We start from the raw sequence: 14625 nt of genomic DNA on the forward strand, positions 1-14625 counted from the left end.
ATTCCTGCCATTCGTCACAATTTACAAACAACTCTGGTGTGCCTCAAGGCAGTAATATGGGGCCTTTGCTGTTTACACTGTTCTTTAATGACGTAACATTATTGCTGGGTGTAGGTGTAAAGCTAGTATATGCCGATGATTTGAAACTGTATCTTGTTGTAAGATCTATCGATGATTGTCGCCGATTGCAAGAGCTCTTGGATATATTTGTGAGCTGGTGCCGCAGAAACTGGTTACTTATTAGCATCGCTAAATGTTATGTTATGACGTTTCACCGTTCAGTGAACCCTGTAGTCTTCCGCTATCAAATCGACGACCAAAAACTCACGAGTGTAGACCAAGTTACTGATCTTGGTGTTCTGCTGGATGCCAAACTCTCTTTCAATCTACATCGTGCGAATCTGATCACTAAAGCAACACGTCAGCTCGGCTTTATCTCCAAAATCGCTCGAGATTTTAATGACCCGCACTGCCTGAAGGCACTGTATTGCTCGTTGGTACGGCCACTACTTGAATATACTAGCGTGGTTTGGTGCCCTCAACAGCTTGTGTGGATTTTGCGAATCGAACGCGTGCAGAAAAGGTTTGTTCGGTTTGCATTACGAAACCTGCCTTGGCGAGACCCAGTGAACCTGCCTCCGTACCCTGACCGCTGTCGACTCCTCGGGCTTGAAACTCTTGAACGACGCAGGAAATATGATCAAGCAATGCTTGTCGCTAAAGTTATGAATGGTGAGATAGACTGCCCGGATATATTGGCTCAGCTGAACTTCCGTGCCTCGCAGCGTTCGCTCCGATCAACTGGTTTACTACAGCAGAATTTTCATCGCACGACGTTTGGTTTTAATGAACCGTTAGCCTGCTGTATTCGTACTTTCTGTAAAGTGGAGGACCTATTTGACTTCGGCATGCCGTCTCATAAGTTTCTACAGAAGTTACTGTCGTGTGTATTGTTATGAATTTGACCACAAATAATTTATGTAGACTTATAGTCAGATAAATTTTATACATATAAACAATAAACAATAGCTGAATTTGCACCCGAAATTAAACACAAAATTTTACTTGAAATTGGACTTGAAATGATGTAAAATTTTGTGTTTAATTTGATATTCAACTTAAGTTTGGACCAATTCAGATTAGAATCTTTACAATAAAATGAGCTAAAAGCTGGCCTGTAAATTAGACTTAAATTTGGATTTGAATTTAACCATGAAATAAGATTTGTAATGAGACATGAAATTGGATTTGAAACAGAACCTGAAATTTTACTAGAGACGATCTTGAATTGTACGTGAAGTTTGACTTAAAATTATGCTTGAAATTAAACTTGAAACTTTACTTGAAATTTGAGTTAAATCTGACCTTAAATTGTTGAAGTTCAATTTGGATCTAAAATAAGACTTAAAATTGTATTTGAATTTTTAGTTGTCATCGGCCAAGAAATCCGGCTTGAAATTAGGTTTTTATAATTGAACTTGAAATCGGAATTGAAAAAAATTCAAATTTTACTTAAAAGTTTATGTGAGACTGGATCTATTTGTTTATTTATCGTAAAAATACCAGGCTATGACATAAGTTTCTGTACTTAGGAATTGTGTTTCTACGCTAAATTTTAGGTCTAGCCTAAAAAAAGCTCCACCCTGGGCACGCCAATAATTTAATCTTGACTGGAAGACGATCAAGTCAAGATCCCAAACGGAATGTAGCACTAAGGCTTTGCTTTGCTAAGATAGATTACGCCCAAAAATTTTAAAAATTTCTCAAAAAAAAAATGGTTGCCCGAAAATTTTTAATTATTTTTCGTTCGTATATTTCCTCATATCTACTCTAATTATGTAAAATATTGTATATAATTACGTTTCAAGGTCTTTCGGTCCAGTTTGCGATGATAAGGTCGGTGAAATAAAAGGGTTTTCATACACTAATTTCCTACGTTTTGCCAGTTTTATTGGTTGGTGGGTTGGTTTACTATACCGATGCGACGAAGCAAATGAAACCCACATGTTGTAGTGTTCCTAGAGTTCCTGAAGTTTTGATTAAATTCTTACTGAGTATTGATATAATGACTATGCCCCTATTGACTATTGACTATTAATGACTAATAACTAATTGACTAATAATGTATGCCAATAAATCCTTCATATCATTACTGATTATTTAAATTCCAATCAGTGGCAGAAAAATTAGTACCATTTGAAAGCTTGCATTTCACAATTGCAATTTCACATAAAGTTCCGCAGTTAACCAAGTAGTTATTGCGAGTAGTAGAAAGTTTACAATTACAAAACAGCTCTGAGTATTTTAGCTACCATAATTTTAACACCCACCAATTTCAACTACATACTTCTCTTTTCTTAAGAATAAAAACGTAATCGTTGTAATATTTGTAATTCATATTTGGGAATAAAAAGTCAACGTTCTGTGAAAGTAGGGAACCTCGCACTTTAGCGAGAAATTATGCTCGATGCATACGGCCTGTGTCTGAATTACGCTTCCTGCGATGCGAATACATAAAACAAGGAGCTTTATCGCGCTATGTGCCAGCCCAGCAGAACATCATCAGCAGCGGTACCTATAGTGCAGTGAGTGAGAGAGCACTCCTTGGTTCACTCGTTCCGAGAAAATTGTCATGAAGAAAAATCAATACTATTCCAGACGTTGTGGCGTTCGGTGCGGGAGCTACTAAGCGAATGCAGTGATTTTGTGGTTTACTTTTTGATAATTTGTGACAAAAATCGCTTCAATCGGTGTGTTAATGGTGTAATTTACTTTTGAATGAAGAAACGCTCCTGTTTCAAGGATTGTTAGTGGATTTTAAAAGATTTCAGTGGAATGAAAGCAGCTATGATTTGAAGTCGTGCAAAAAGGAATTCTCTTTATTAGAAAACTACACGTTGTTTTAAGTAAATGTGATGGCAAATTAAAATATTGTTACAGGGTTATAATTCATTAATAAAATCGTGCGTGAAAGCGTGAGGCATTGCAAAAACCCGCCCTGGCAGAAATCCTGCGGAGGGTGTAAAGGGGTGCGTCTCACGAAGTCTCCATAGTTTATCAGTTGCGAACCGAAGGAAAATAAGGGGTGGAAGTCACAACTAAAATGCCGACGACGGCAACGATGATGGTGCACAGTGAGGGCATCGATTACCGTTTATGTTTCTTCGAGTAGCATTTTCAAAACATTTTGCTCCAAATGTGATTTGCGTTGTGCCGTCGCGAGACATTGCATCGCCGTTGTGGGTGCGAGTGGCAAATTTATGCACACGTACAAGTACATATTCCGCGTCATAACTGCGTTTGTTTTGCTCGGCACTTAAAGGTTGATACGCCATTATCGCATTAAATTCGCACTTTCTGCACGCTTCATATTCGAAACCGCGCAGCTCAGGCTGCCTTACATCGTGGTATGTTTTGATTTAATCTAACTTCAGACAATCAGATTTTTTTGTTTATTTTGGGGTGAAGTTAATGGGCACAGATAATGATAACATTTAGCAGTGCTATGCGAGATTCAGTGAGTGAAGAAGAAAGCAGTAAAATATTAGCACTGATAACTCACTGTGCCGAACCGAACAAAATGGGTGTATGAGATAGATTTCAATTAACTATTCATAGCTGATAATAGCGTTATTCGTAGAACCGCAGCTGTCGTTTGGAAGATCCCAATACATTGGGATTAGTTTTGTAAACAATTGATCGTAAATCATAGGAATTTGTGCTTTGAACAATAGTGACACTTTTCCGTATCGAACAGTAATAATGAAAACGATTGTACCCGAATGATGTTATCCGTTATTGCGTTTTTAATAAGTTAGCTCTGGAAAAGGATTTCTTCGGCTGAAATAGAAAAACAACGTGTTTCATATTTCGATCATACCAAATCTGTATTAGCTCAAAATGAAGGCGTTAGTTTTCCTAGTGATGTTATCAGTGCTAAGATCTGTTCCAGTTGTTAACGGTAAGTCGTTTAAAGTTCAAAATCGAATTTTCGAATTAGGTTTTATCTGTTTCCAATACATTTGCAATTAAATTTCAGAAGTTAAGATCTGTGACCATGTATTTTAAAATTGTTTCGTTCGTGTATGCGTATAAACACTTCTTAACAAAAGCTTAAACTAAAAAAAGTTTTGTGCGCACGTTGAAGCAAAATATCATTAAAACCATTAAAAATTTAATAGTTCTTGTTGGCAACTTCCGACAGAATTTCGTAAAAGCATAATCTTCAAAAAAAATCAGAGGGGTTGTGCACAAGACACGACCGCATATATAGGTGACGCAGGACAACGTAAGCCTCTTGGTAGTGATAGTAGCATGTATCCATGCTAGTAATCATTCGTTTCTTTATGTATACATGCTGTATGTAACATACATACATGCTACATGCGTTGTAACAATGGTGAAAACAACAACAGGTGAAAACAATTTAACAAAATCAAGAACACAAGCTATTGCTTTCCTGCTACCTTACAGAAATTGAAGATTGTTTTTATTACCCATGGTTACCCACGTTGAAGGGATTTTACCAATTCAATCCTATTTTATCAACAGCACATCTTTTCACTACACTTATAATGAAACGGCCAGCATGCGTATTCATACAGAGTCATATTATAACCGAACACTACAGCTGTAGCACGTTTTGCCAACACAGATATCAAATTCGCCTAGGTTTAATCGTCTCGCAGTAAAGAATTTGCGATCTGTTGTGGCGACGAACTTGTGTCGTTTTTTCTGGCACACTTCCCTAACACAGACATCAAATTGGACTAGGTTTAATCGCGTTCGTAAGAAATCTGTTGGCACGAGGGGGTTTTGTCACTCTTTCTGGCGTAGTTCCCAAGCAAGGACATCAAAATGGTCTAGGTTTAAACGCGGCGTTAAGAAATCTTGTTGAAATGAGGAAGCTTTGTCACTTGTTTTGGCTTACTTCCCAAGCACAGATATCAAATTGGTATAGGTTTAGATCATCCTAAAGAATCTTCCAACCAATCACGAAGCGAGAATTCTGGTAAAACATAGGTTCATCATTTTCAATTTTTCAATAGTTCAACATCAAGAATCCATACTTTTCTTCATTTGGACCAATTCTTAGAAGATTTTCCAATCGATTGGTGTAAGAATATTGAAAATCGATCGGAAAACCGCTGAGCTATTGGCGCTCAAAACCTTTCATTTTTCGTGACGCTCGCATTTTTCGATTTTTTGGAATGACACCCTATCTCAAAACTTGCCGTAAGACGTAGTCCTACGTCAAAAAAAATCTTAATCTTTTGAGATCAACAAGGACCGATGTTATTTGGGATTGAAATACTGGTTCGATTCAATATACGCCAGTAAGGCATTGTACCAATTTACGAATTCGATAAAGTGATTAAGATAAGATTAAGATTAACGGTTAAGGCTTATAGGCTTACACCAGTACAACCCTACTAATCCAACAAATTCATGGCCGAAACTATTGTTAGTTTAAATTTTCGTTAGTTTAAACTTCGCCTTTCGTTCGTACAAAATCAAATCGTTCGTATTCGGAACTCTGTGGCAGTTACAGCAATTCTAGTGACTTAAGCGCCACTTCCCTGAGATAGGGAAGGCCACCAGAGCACGTCAATGTCCGGCCAGAGACTCTTACCACCGGGCGGGTTTATCGTACCTAAACCACAAAGCCTACCAAATTACTACGAAAATCGTATACTGAACACAGACCAAATCAGAATCACGTTTACCTTTTCACGTGGATGGAGGCGCACTATCACCAATTATTATCGAGCAGGGCGAATCTTAACACTAAACCCATCAAAATGCTTTTCTTACTTTTATCGACTGCACTCTTCTTTTTATTCTTTGTAAACCTTCGAACCGATTCCAAAATAATTTGAATTTGTGCTTATTCTAGCTCTAACCTTTCTTCGGCGTCACTGGTATAAAATTCACACTTTTAATTGCTTCGTTATTCTTAGCGCAAACGTGAGTGCTTACTTGTTTTTCGTGGACGGGTTGACGGTGTCCAACGGTGGTCGGGAGCTCCCAGGTGCTTTCTAGGTGAGCAGTAGTATTAGTGGCAGGTCGAATGCGCTGGGTGGCGGCACCGCGGCCGATGCTGACGACGGTCAAAAGCCTTCGGGGTAGATGCGTCCCCGTAACACTGTCGGTGGACAACCAGCGGCCTGCCAAATAGCACGACCACAATCCACCCTTGAGTTCCAAACCTAGATTTGTACCCACATTGAATTGGTGGGTACACCTATTCAACACACTCACGTTAATTTTTCACTTTACGCCTAATACCTACATTTTAGTCTTACATGAATCGCACAAATTTAAACTACTGAATTGATTTTTTATTTTATTTTAAGTCGAACTTAATTTTCGAACGCGCACTGTAACGAATCGGGAAAACTAAATTAAAATTCAATTTGATCGTATCACTTGCTTTACTTTAACTTAAAATTTGTTCTACGCAGATAGACACTCAATGCGAATCGAACAAAAATTTTAATTATCACTGCTCGATAAAATTGCATGTTAACTCGAGTACGGTCTCCACCAAAGTGAACGAGTCGATCACGCTTTTCACCTCACAAGCGATCGAAAGGTGTTAGCGTGCTGTGTTCTGGTTGGTCGTTTTCTATTTACTTGCTCCCGCTACCTACTACTCAATCTTCTGTACTTATAAAAATGAATTTCTGTCTGTCGGGATGTTCCTTATAGAATCGAAAACTACTAAACCAATCGGCGTAAAAATTTGCATTTTGAGGTTTTTGGGACCAGGGAAGGTTCTTATTATGGTTAGAGGCCCCTCCTTCCACTAAGAAGGGGGGGGGGCTCCCACACATATGAAACAAATTTCTGCATAACTCGAGAACTAATCAAGCAAATGGAACAAAATTTGCCATGTGGGTGTTTTTGGAGACAAGATTTTTTTCTATGGTGAATTGAGACCCCTCCCCTCTTTAGAAGGAGAATTGTGACTCCTCTCCCCTTTAAGAGGGGGGGCTTCCATACAAATGAAATACAAACTTCCTCATAACTCGATCAAGCAAATGGAACCACATTTGGCATGTGAAGGTTTTTGGAGGCAAAAATTTTTTCTATGGTGAATTAGGACCCCTCCCCACATTAGGAGGGAGGGCCCTATACAAATGAAATACAAATTTCCTCATAACATCAGAACTAATCAAGTAAATGGAACCAAATTTAGCATGTGGGTGTTTTTGTAGGCAAATATTTTTCTATGGTGAATTGAGACCCCTCCCCTCTTTAGGAGGGGAATTATGACCCCTCTCCTTTTTAAGATGGGGGCTTCCATACAAATGAAATACAAATATCCTCATAACTAGATAACTAATCAAGCAAATTGAACCAAATTTGGCCTGTGAGGGGTTTTGGAGGCAGGAATTTTTTATGATGGTTTGAGACCCCTCACCTCTGTGGTACAAATAAAACGGAATTTTTTGCGTAACTCAAAAACTAATTCAGAACAGGCCGCGAGTGTTGCCGGCGACCTGCCGTCGGAAGCGCCGGCCACTGCGGGGGGCAGCCTCCCGTAGTGATCGCCTCCATCTAGGTTTATTTATTTTCCTAGATCTACTGACCTCTATTACTTTCCTTCAGTTGGGTCACCCCTGCGAAATGGTACTTTCTGCGAAAAGATTTTCCGCGAAATGGTACATCCCGCGTAAGGTTTTTCGCGAAATGGTATTCTGCGAAACTCTATATTCCGCGTTATGGTCAACCGAGAATTGGTGTTCCGCAAAATGGTATTCGGCGAAATGGTTTGTAATGATGGCGAATATTTAAATGCTATCCGCTTTATTTTATCAGGCTAAACCAATTTACTGTGAAGAAAATTTTTATATTAAAACACCCATGAACTCCTCACAAACTTGCAAAACTCGAGATTGAGATAAAGGTCATCCGAGATTCAGGATTTATGTACAACACAGTTTAATTTGTGACAATACGAAGTTTGTCGGGTCAGCTTATAACAAACATATTCCAGAAATGCAGTTTACATTAGTCTTTGATCTGATGATCTGATATAGTCCTACGTCACCCTTTCGTACAACCCTTAGGGCTGTATACCTAGAAGTTTTTTGTATGCACGGGAGATGTATATTAAGCGATGTAATTTAACGAACGCACTTTAATTATTATAAAAAAATGTTTTAAAATGAGTCTCCTATGGCTATGTATTATGATATTTGGTAGCCAAAACGTCATTTCAAGCATTTTTGTGTTGAAATGAAAAATTGTTATGAAAATGCTTGCAATGAATGCAAAATCTGGGCTATGGTGGGCCTGGCATCAGGAATAGATGGGTCCAACGTGCTAGACGGCTTGACTAAATCCAAGCCGTTTTACGAGTGTCGAAACGCTCAACGAATAGGCGATGAGTAGCTCAAGAGCGAGTAGAGTGGAGACGAGTTTAATAGACAAGAACTAGACTTTAGAATTTCTCAAAAACGAAGATTGATAAAAATATTCGGAAAGCATGGAACACTAGTTTTTGTTTGAAAAGGTAAACTGTCAAATGGTTCAACCAATAAAGAGAATCGAGTAAATTTCATTAAAGTGCAGTTGCAAATGTTTTTAATAAATAAAAGATGCAATATTTCTGAGCGTTAGCTTGATAAAGTTGTTTTGAGTTCGAAAACAGACACTGAGGAAGGCTGCAAGTCCTAGGCAAAATACGTATCTGTCGTGAATAAAATATACATGGTAGAATTAAACTGGATGAATTTTCTTCTTTTTATTTAATTTTATGAATCCAAGATGGCCAACAAAATATTTAATTTTTACTTCAGGAGTTTCAACCTATTCATGTTCTTAACAGAACTATGCCATTTGTTAGTTGTTTTATTGCAAATTTAGGAAACATCTCGTGATATTTCAATGTTTTGCTAAAAATTCAACTTTTTTTTAAACCATCGAGCCCCTCCGCGAACCAGGGGTCCACTGTTTTGAGGTATTAAGAATTCTTAAATTTTAACAATTTCCAACCAATGAAGTACAAAAGCTCCAATATTTGAAGGCCACACAGTGGCATTAGTGGCCCCGTTTCAACGAAACTTACTCAATTAACTTTCGTATGGAATTTCTTTGAAACAACGCTGTATTTATGAATTAACTGATGATTTTTAATAATTAAAATGCGTAAAAACAACAACAAATATTGTTTACAAGGATTGAAAAAAATATATGGCCATACCCAGGAAAAACATTTGGTGGGACTGATATGCGATTATTTTTAAGATGGGACAATTTGGCTTCATATTTTTTTCAGACTTTTTGGAATAAAAACAACTTTTCTGTATTCCTAATGGATAGTAAAGTAAGAAAAAAAGAATCTGATATTTAACTCAAAAACGATGAAAATCCATATTGGATTGATATGCGATTATAGGCAGCTGATATCGTAAAAGTTCTTGGCGATGCACATGATGAATCCAAGGGTCCTGCAGGCCTGAAGTACCCTTGCTAGTGGCTCCTTACCATTGTCGCTTTTCAATTGTTCGGAAACACACAAATTAAATTTTTAATTTATTTATTACAACTTCAACATAGTTGCACAGACAATTTATTAATCTAATGATTGGATTCTACGTCTATAAACAGTCTTACTTATTTGAAAATCATAGGGTTCACCAACTTCATTGAAAACACGGCAGCACAGGAAGGGCTACCGTAGTAGGATACGATTTCGGAGCTATCTTCGGAATGTCTACCTGTCTTAAAAGAAAGCTGCAATTGACATCTCCACTCAGTAATCCGAAGACAAAAAGCCCTTCCAGTAATTTTCTTCTGGTAGTTAACGAATGCAGATCAATTAGTTTGCAACGTTCCTCGTAGGCTGGTAGATTTGCTGCATCGTTTCAGGGCAGATGAAGCAGAGCATGTCTCAAAAAATCTTTTGGGTGGCCTCTATCCTGTTGACATGCAGAACATTATATGGCGCCCACACAACAGCGCACTCCAGAATGCTGCGGACAATCGCACAGTATAACGATTTCAGCGCGTATATGTCCTGAAATGTGTCGGTGTTTCTTTTCTCGAATCCAAGCATTGCGGAGGCTTTAGCAGTGATCGTTTAACTGTGTTGGTTGAATTCAGCTTTGGAATCAATAGTAACGCCCAAGTTCTTTATGCTCTGCACGTGTCGTATATGACTCTGCCCGATAGAGTATTCGTTTCGCAAGGCCTCACATAGAGGATATGACGCAACATCACCTTAGATGAGCCTAAAAGGCTGCCCAACTCATTAACGAAAAGTACAGATGGCTACCTTGGGGCACGCCAGATGATATCTCAAAACAAGACGAATTAATACCCTTGATACTAACAAAAGCGGAGCGTTCGGTAAGATAAGATTGGATCCACAATGTCGTCCAGTTTGGTAAGCCCAAGCATCTCAGTTTTTCCACTGCGAGTGCGTGTGGAGCTTGGTCGAATGCCTTTCTGCAGTCAATGTATATTGCATCAACCTGTCTTCTCCTTTCTATACTCTTGATCAGCGAGTTGACGAATGCCATCAAATTCGTGGTTGTAGACCGTGTTTTCATAAACCCGTGTAGGTATTCGGAAATTATTGGGTGCACTGCATGATACACAACATCGTAGACCTTTTTTTCAAGAACTTTAAGAAGACAACTTAGAATTGAAATTCCGCGATAGTTTTCAATGGATATTTCAGGGGATATTTCCAGCCTTGTATTTTGGGGTAATTGATGCAACTTTCCATACCGTTGGGAAAATGCCACGATTTAGTGACCGATTGAAGACTATTGACACGGGCGAAGCGATGGACGTAGCAAGTTGTTTAATGAAGGAGGGTGGCAAACTATCAGGGCCAGGGCCACCTTTTGAGGAATCCACCGACGAAAGTGCTTCTTCCACATCCCCGACGGAAATGATCAAATATGGCAGATACATTTATGATGTGCTATGCCGACGTATGAGAAGGAGGCATATTTGTGAACACATTTTTAAAGAACTTAGTAAAAAGTTCAGCAGCTGCTTCCGCGGAGTCCGCGCAGGTTTCTCTGTAGAAAACGTCTTGCGGAATGCCGCCGTTACGTCTAAAAACTTTTTTATGAAGAAGAAAACTCGCTTTCCTTGTCAGTATGTGAATAGTAGTCCCACCAATGTTGGTTACAAGTAGTTTTACAAAGGCTGTGTGAAGAAAATAGTATTGTGTCTTGTACCTGCATATTATTTTTCTTTAATTTTTTATAAACTATATGAAATTCTACGATTTTTTGTAAAGAAATCTTGCAAATAAGAATAATTTGAAAATCCTAGATTAATCCATTTTTATATGCTTCGCTATTTTTTCTACTCAAGCTGACCATAAGCAAACAGCATATTTTTTTTCTATTATATTAAACTAATTTTTCCGTTTAGAAAGTAATATGACTGCAAATAATTTCGATAAAGCTAATGACTATCTGTTTAACTTTTATATCAATTATTCTAGGAACGCCCCTGAAAGTACGCAATTGCTACCAATATGGAACTACTTCTACCACCAACACCGAACAGATAAATTCGGACAGTTCAGATGATTACGATAGCTACGATGAACCTGCGGATCCGGCCGAAGGAACACATTTCGATAAAAATACGGTATTTTGCAAGGTACTAAATTTAGGCATGGTTTGTTATCAAAGAATGTTTTCTTGTTTCAGTCGACTGTAGTTGCATGTTCCCGTTATGCGACATTTTGTTACGCGTTGTGGACCTTCGATATTGCGAAGAACGCCACGAGAGTTGTTGTTCAAGGTAGGATGCTTTCTTATACATATGCAATTTCTTGTGAGGAAATCGTTTATTAATTCTCATACAGGATGCTGGGAACTATCGGATAAAAAGGAAACATGCTTGAGTAACGAATGCGTCAGTCACAAGGAGACTAGCAGCGGTCACTTTTTCTGTTGCTGCTCCGGGGACAATTGTAACGGAAACTTTAGCTATGCTTCAATCCCAACAATTTTCGATAGTGTGGGCGCGGGTACTGAAAGCGATTACACGCCGTTCGCCCCGTACACGTCCATCTGGAGCTCTCCGTCGGTTTACATCTGCTTTGCCCTGGTTGGAATAATTTTGATGTCGATCGTCGGATTTCTGACGTGTCGCACCACTACGAAGGCAGTATCGGAGTTGGCTCCGTTGGCACCTTCTGGACCAGGCTACAGTTCAAATTTGTATAATGTGGACAATTTGAAATTGGTTTCAATGATTGGGCAGGGAAAGTTAGTATGAGTTTAAGAGCAGTTGGAAGAATATGCTGTTACGTTTTTTTTTAAATTTCAGATACGGTACGGTTTGGAAAGGAATCGTCAATGAGCAGCACGTGGCTGTGAAGCTATTTAGCGCTCAGCATCGGCAGTATTTTTTGAATGAAAAGGATATTTATACCGTCCCCCTGATGGAATCGCCGGCTCTACTGACATATTTTGGTGCTACGACCCTTTCTTATTTGAAATTATATGGTTACTTAATTTTTAAATTCCAGGTTGCGATGAACGACGCACCATGGATGATCGCATAGAGTATCTCTTGGTACTGTCGTTGGCTCCGCTGGGGTGTCTGCAGGATTGGCTCACTGACAATAAGATGGGTTTCGGCATTTTTTGCAAAATGGGGAAATCAATTGCGAACGGATTAGCACATTTACACACGGAAATTCGTAAGGGAGATTTGATCAAGCCTTGCGTTTGTCATCGGGATCTCAACTCTAGAAATGTGCTGGTCAAAGCGGATTTGTCTTGCTGTATTTGTGATTTGGGCTTCGCTCTCAAAACGTTTGGACCTCGCTACGAGTGTCGAGGTGAGATCGCCTTGGCAGAAACCAAAAGTATCAATGAGGTTGGAACGTTGCGTTACATGGCACCAGAAGTTTTGGAGGGTGCTGTCAACCTTAGAGACTGCGAGTCGGCTTTAAAGCAAATCGATGTATACTCTCTTGGTTTAGTACTATGGGAGTTGGCGACAAGATGTGATGACTTCTATCCAGACGAAAGCTTGACTCCGGAGTATAAGGCACCTTACGAAGAGGAAATCGGTACCAATCCCAATTTCGAGCAAATGCAAGTTCTAGTGTCGAGAAATAAAGCCCGACCCAGATTCCCTATCAACTATGAAAACAGCGTTGCTGCAAAGGTTGTAAAAGATACCTGTGAAGATTGTTGGGATCACGACGCTGAAGCTCGTTTAACGGCACTTTGCGTTCAAGAGCGTATCCAGGAAATTACCACGATGAATCCAAAGGCACAACTTCTTAAGGGACAGTCACCTCCACTGAGTACGACCAATTTGATTATCACACCTCCAGCAACGCACACCAAAATAAGCCCTACCGCTGTGTCGTTCATGACACCGCCTAACCAGCGAATCATTCCTCAAGTTAATTTCTACAACTGTGATACCACAATAGCTGCAACGGTTCCCTACCCAAAGAAAATAAACATTGCTATCAAATCGCGCGCAAATACTATGAATGTCCCTAAACACAACATAAACGATGCTTACATTCCGGACGAGGAGGACCGATTCAAATCATTCACCAGCAGCGAGCAATCGGATGTGACATTTCGAAATCCACGTGCCCTTCCGAAACTGGAAAATAACGACATTCAGCACAAAATAAAAGGCCTAAACAGTGTGAAGGCGATGTTACAGAAAACTTTTCAGAAATCAACTCCCTACGTCCAGCCGGACTGTGACGATAAATCTAATCTAGTCGAAAATACTTTTAATTGTAAGACAAACCTTGAGAATCCAATCTCTGAGATGGCGAATGTAAATTCGAAAAATTCTCACATTACTCTGATCAATGCAGCAGATAATGACATTGAAAAACGGTCGGCCGAGCGGCCAAGTAATTTAGATCTCTCTTCGGGCAGTGTCGGGTGTTATGAGAATAATTTAATTCGATCATCGGCTAATGGCAAATCGATGTTCAAAACTTTAACGGATGATTTCACTAGTCAGCCATTCACCATGGTGCAATCTAGTTCTCAGAACCCAAAACTTCGAATTGTCGTTTCGAAATCGGCCAACGCGGTCAAGAATCTGAATACCAGTCGAACTAGTTTGAGTGACCAAAACAATCAAAACGATAGCAAATACATGAAACGCCAAAGATCGTTGGAAGTGTTCCATGAAGTCTTTGGACCCAAGGGTAGCATCGAACGTCTGCGAAATCCCAGCCAGAGGGTGAAAACACCAGGCGACGTACCGCCATCGGTACGAAAAGTGCGAGCTTCAAAAACTCTCTCGTTGTACGACGATCGGATGATGGAAGCCAGTAAACTAATGGCTAATTCTGTATAGCACGAGGAGGTGCTTTTGCTGGAACTTTAATGAAAAGACAGCGAGAGGATATTTCAACGGTACGGATAGTGGAAACTCGAGAAGACTTAGATAGTGATAGTATGCTGGAAGATTAAGCGACAACCGACAAGTAAATGAGTATTATTAATGGCATTACAAGCAAGTGAATCTCTATTGACTCAGTCAATGAAAAACAAGTTTTTCTTACGTTTTCTATTTAAGCGTAGTTCGAAACAAAAATAGGGTAGAGAGTGTATTGGAGTGGAAACATAAAACAATGTACTCGTTATA

At 39.3% G+C, this 14625-nt stretch overlaps 1 protein-coding gene across 1 annotated transcript; it reads left to right on the forward strand.

Annotated features, from left to right (window-relative positions):
- The first annotated feature begins 3900 nt into the window (after nt 1-3900).
- On the forward strand, nt 3901-14409 carry LOC128737713 (bone morphogenetic protein receptor type-2). The gene is made up of 6 exons (XM_053832408.1): nt 3901-3961; nt 11477-11625; nt 11688-11781; nt 11846-12251; nt 12313-12458; nt 12515-14409. Exons 1-6 carry the CDS (start codon nt 3901-3903, stop codon nt 14332-14334), a joined length of 2676 nt encoding a protein of 891 aa, XP_053688383.1. The 3' UTR covers nt 14335-14409.
- Nucleotides 14410-14625: the final 216 nt, after the last annotated feature.

Source organism: Sabethes cyaneus, chromosome 2, assembly GCF_943734655.1.
Source record: "Sabethes cyaneus chromosome 2, idSabCyanKW18_F2, whole genome shotgun sequence".
Taxonomy (NCBI): domain Eukaryota; kingdom Metazoa; phylum Arthropoda; class Insecta; order Diptera; family Culicidae; genus Sabethes; species Sabethes cyaneus.

Excerpts from the sequence above, each read along its gene's own strand:
- LOC128737713 (XM_053832408.1), top strand. The coding sequence starts at position 3,901 with ATGAAGGCGTTAGTTTTCCTAGTGATGTTATCAGTGCTAAGATCTGTT. Across the intron at positions 3,962-11,476 it reads ATCTGTTCCAGTTGTTAACG|GAACGCCCCTGAAAGTACGC; the intron begins GTAAGTCGTTTA and ends CAATTATTCTAG. Across the intron at positions 12,252-12,312 it reads TCAATGATTGGGCAGGGAAA|ATACGGTACGGTTTGGAAAG; the intron begins GTTAGTATGAGT and ends TTTAAATTTCAG.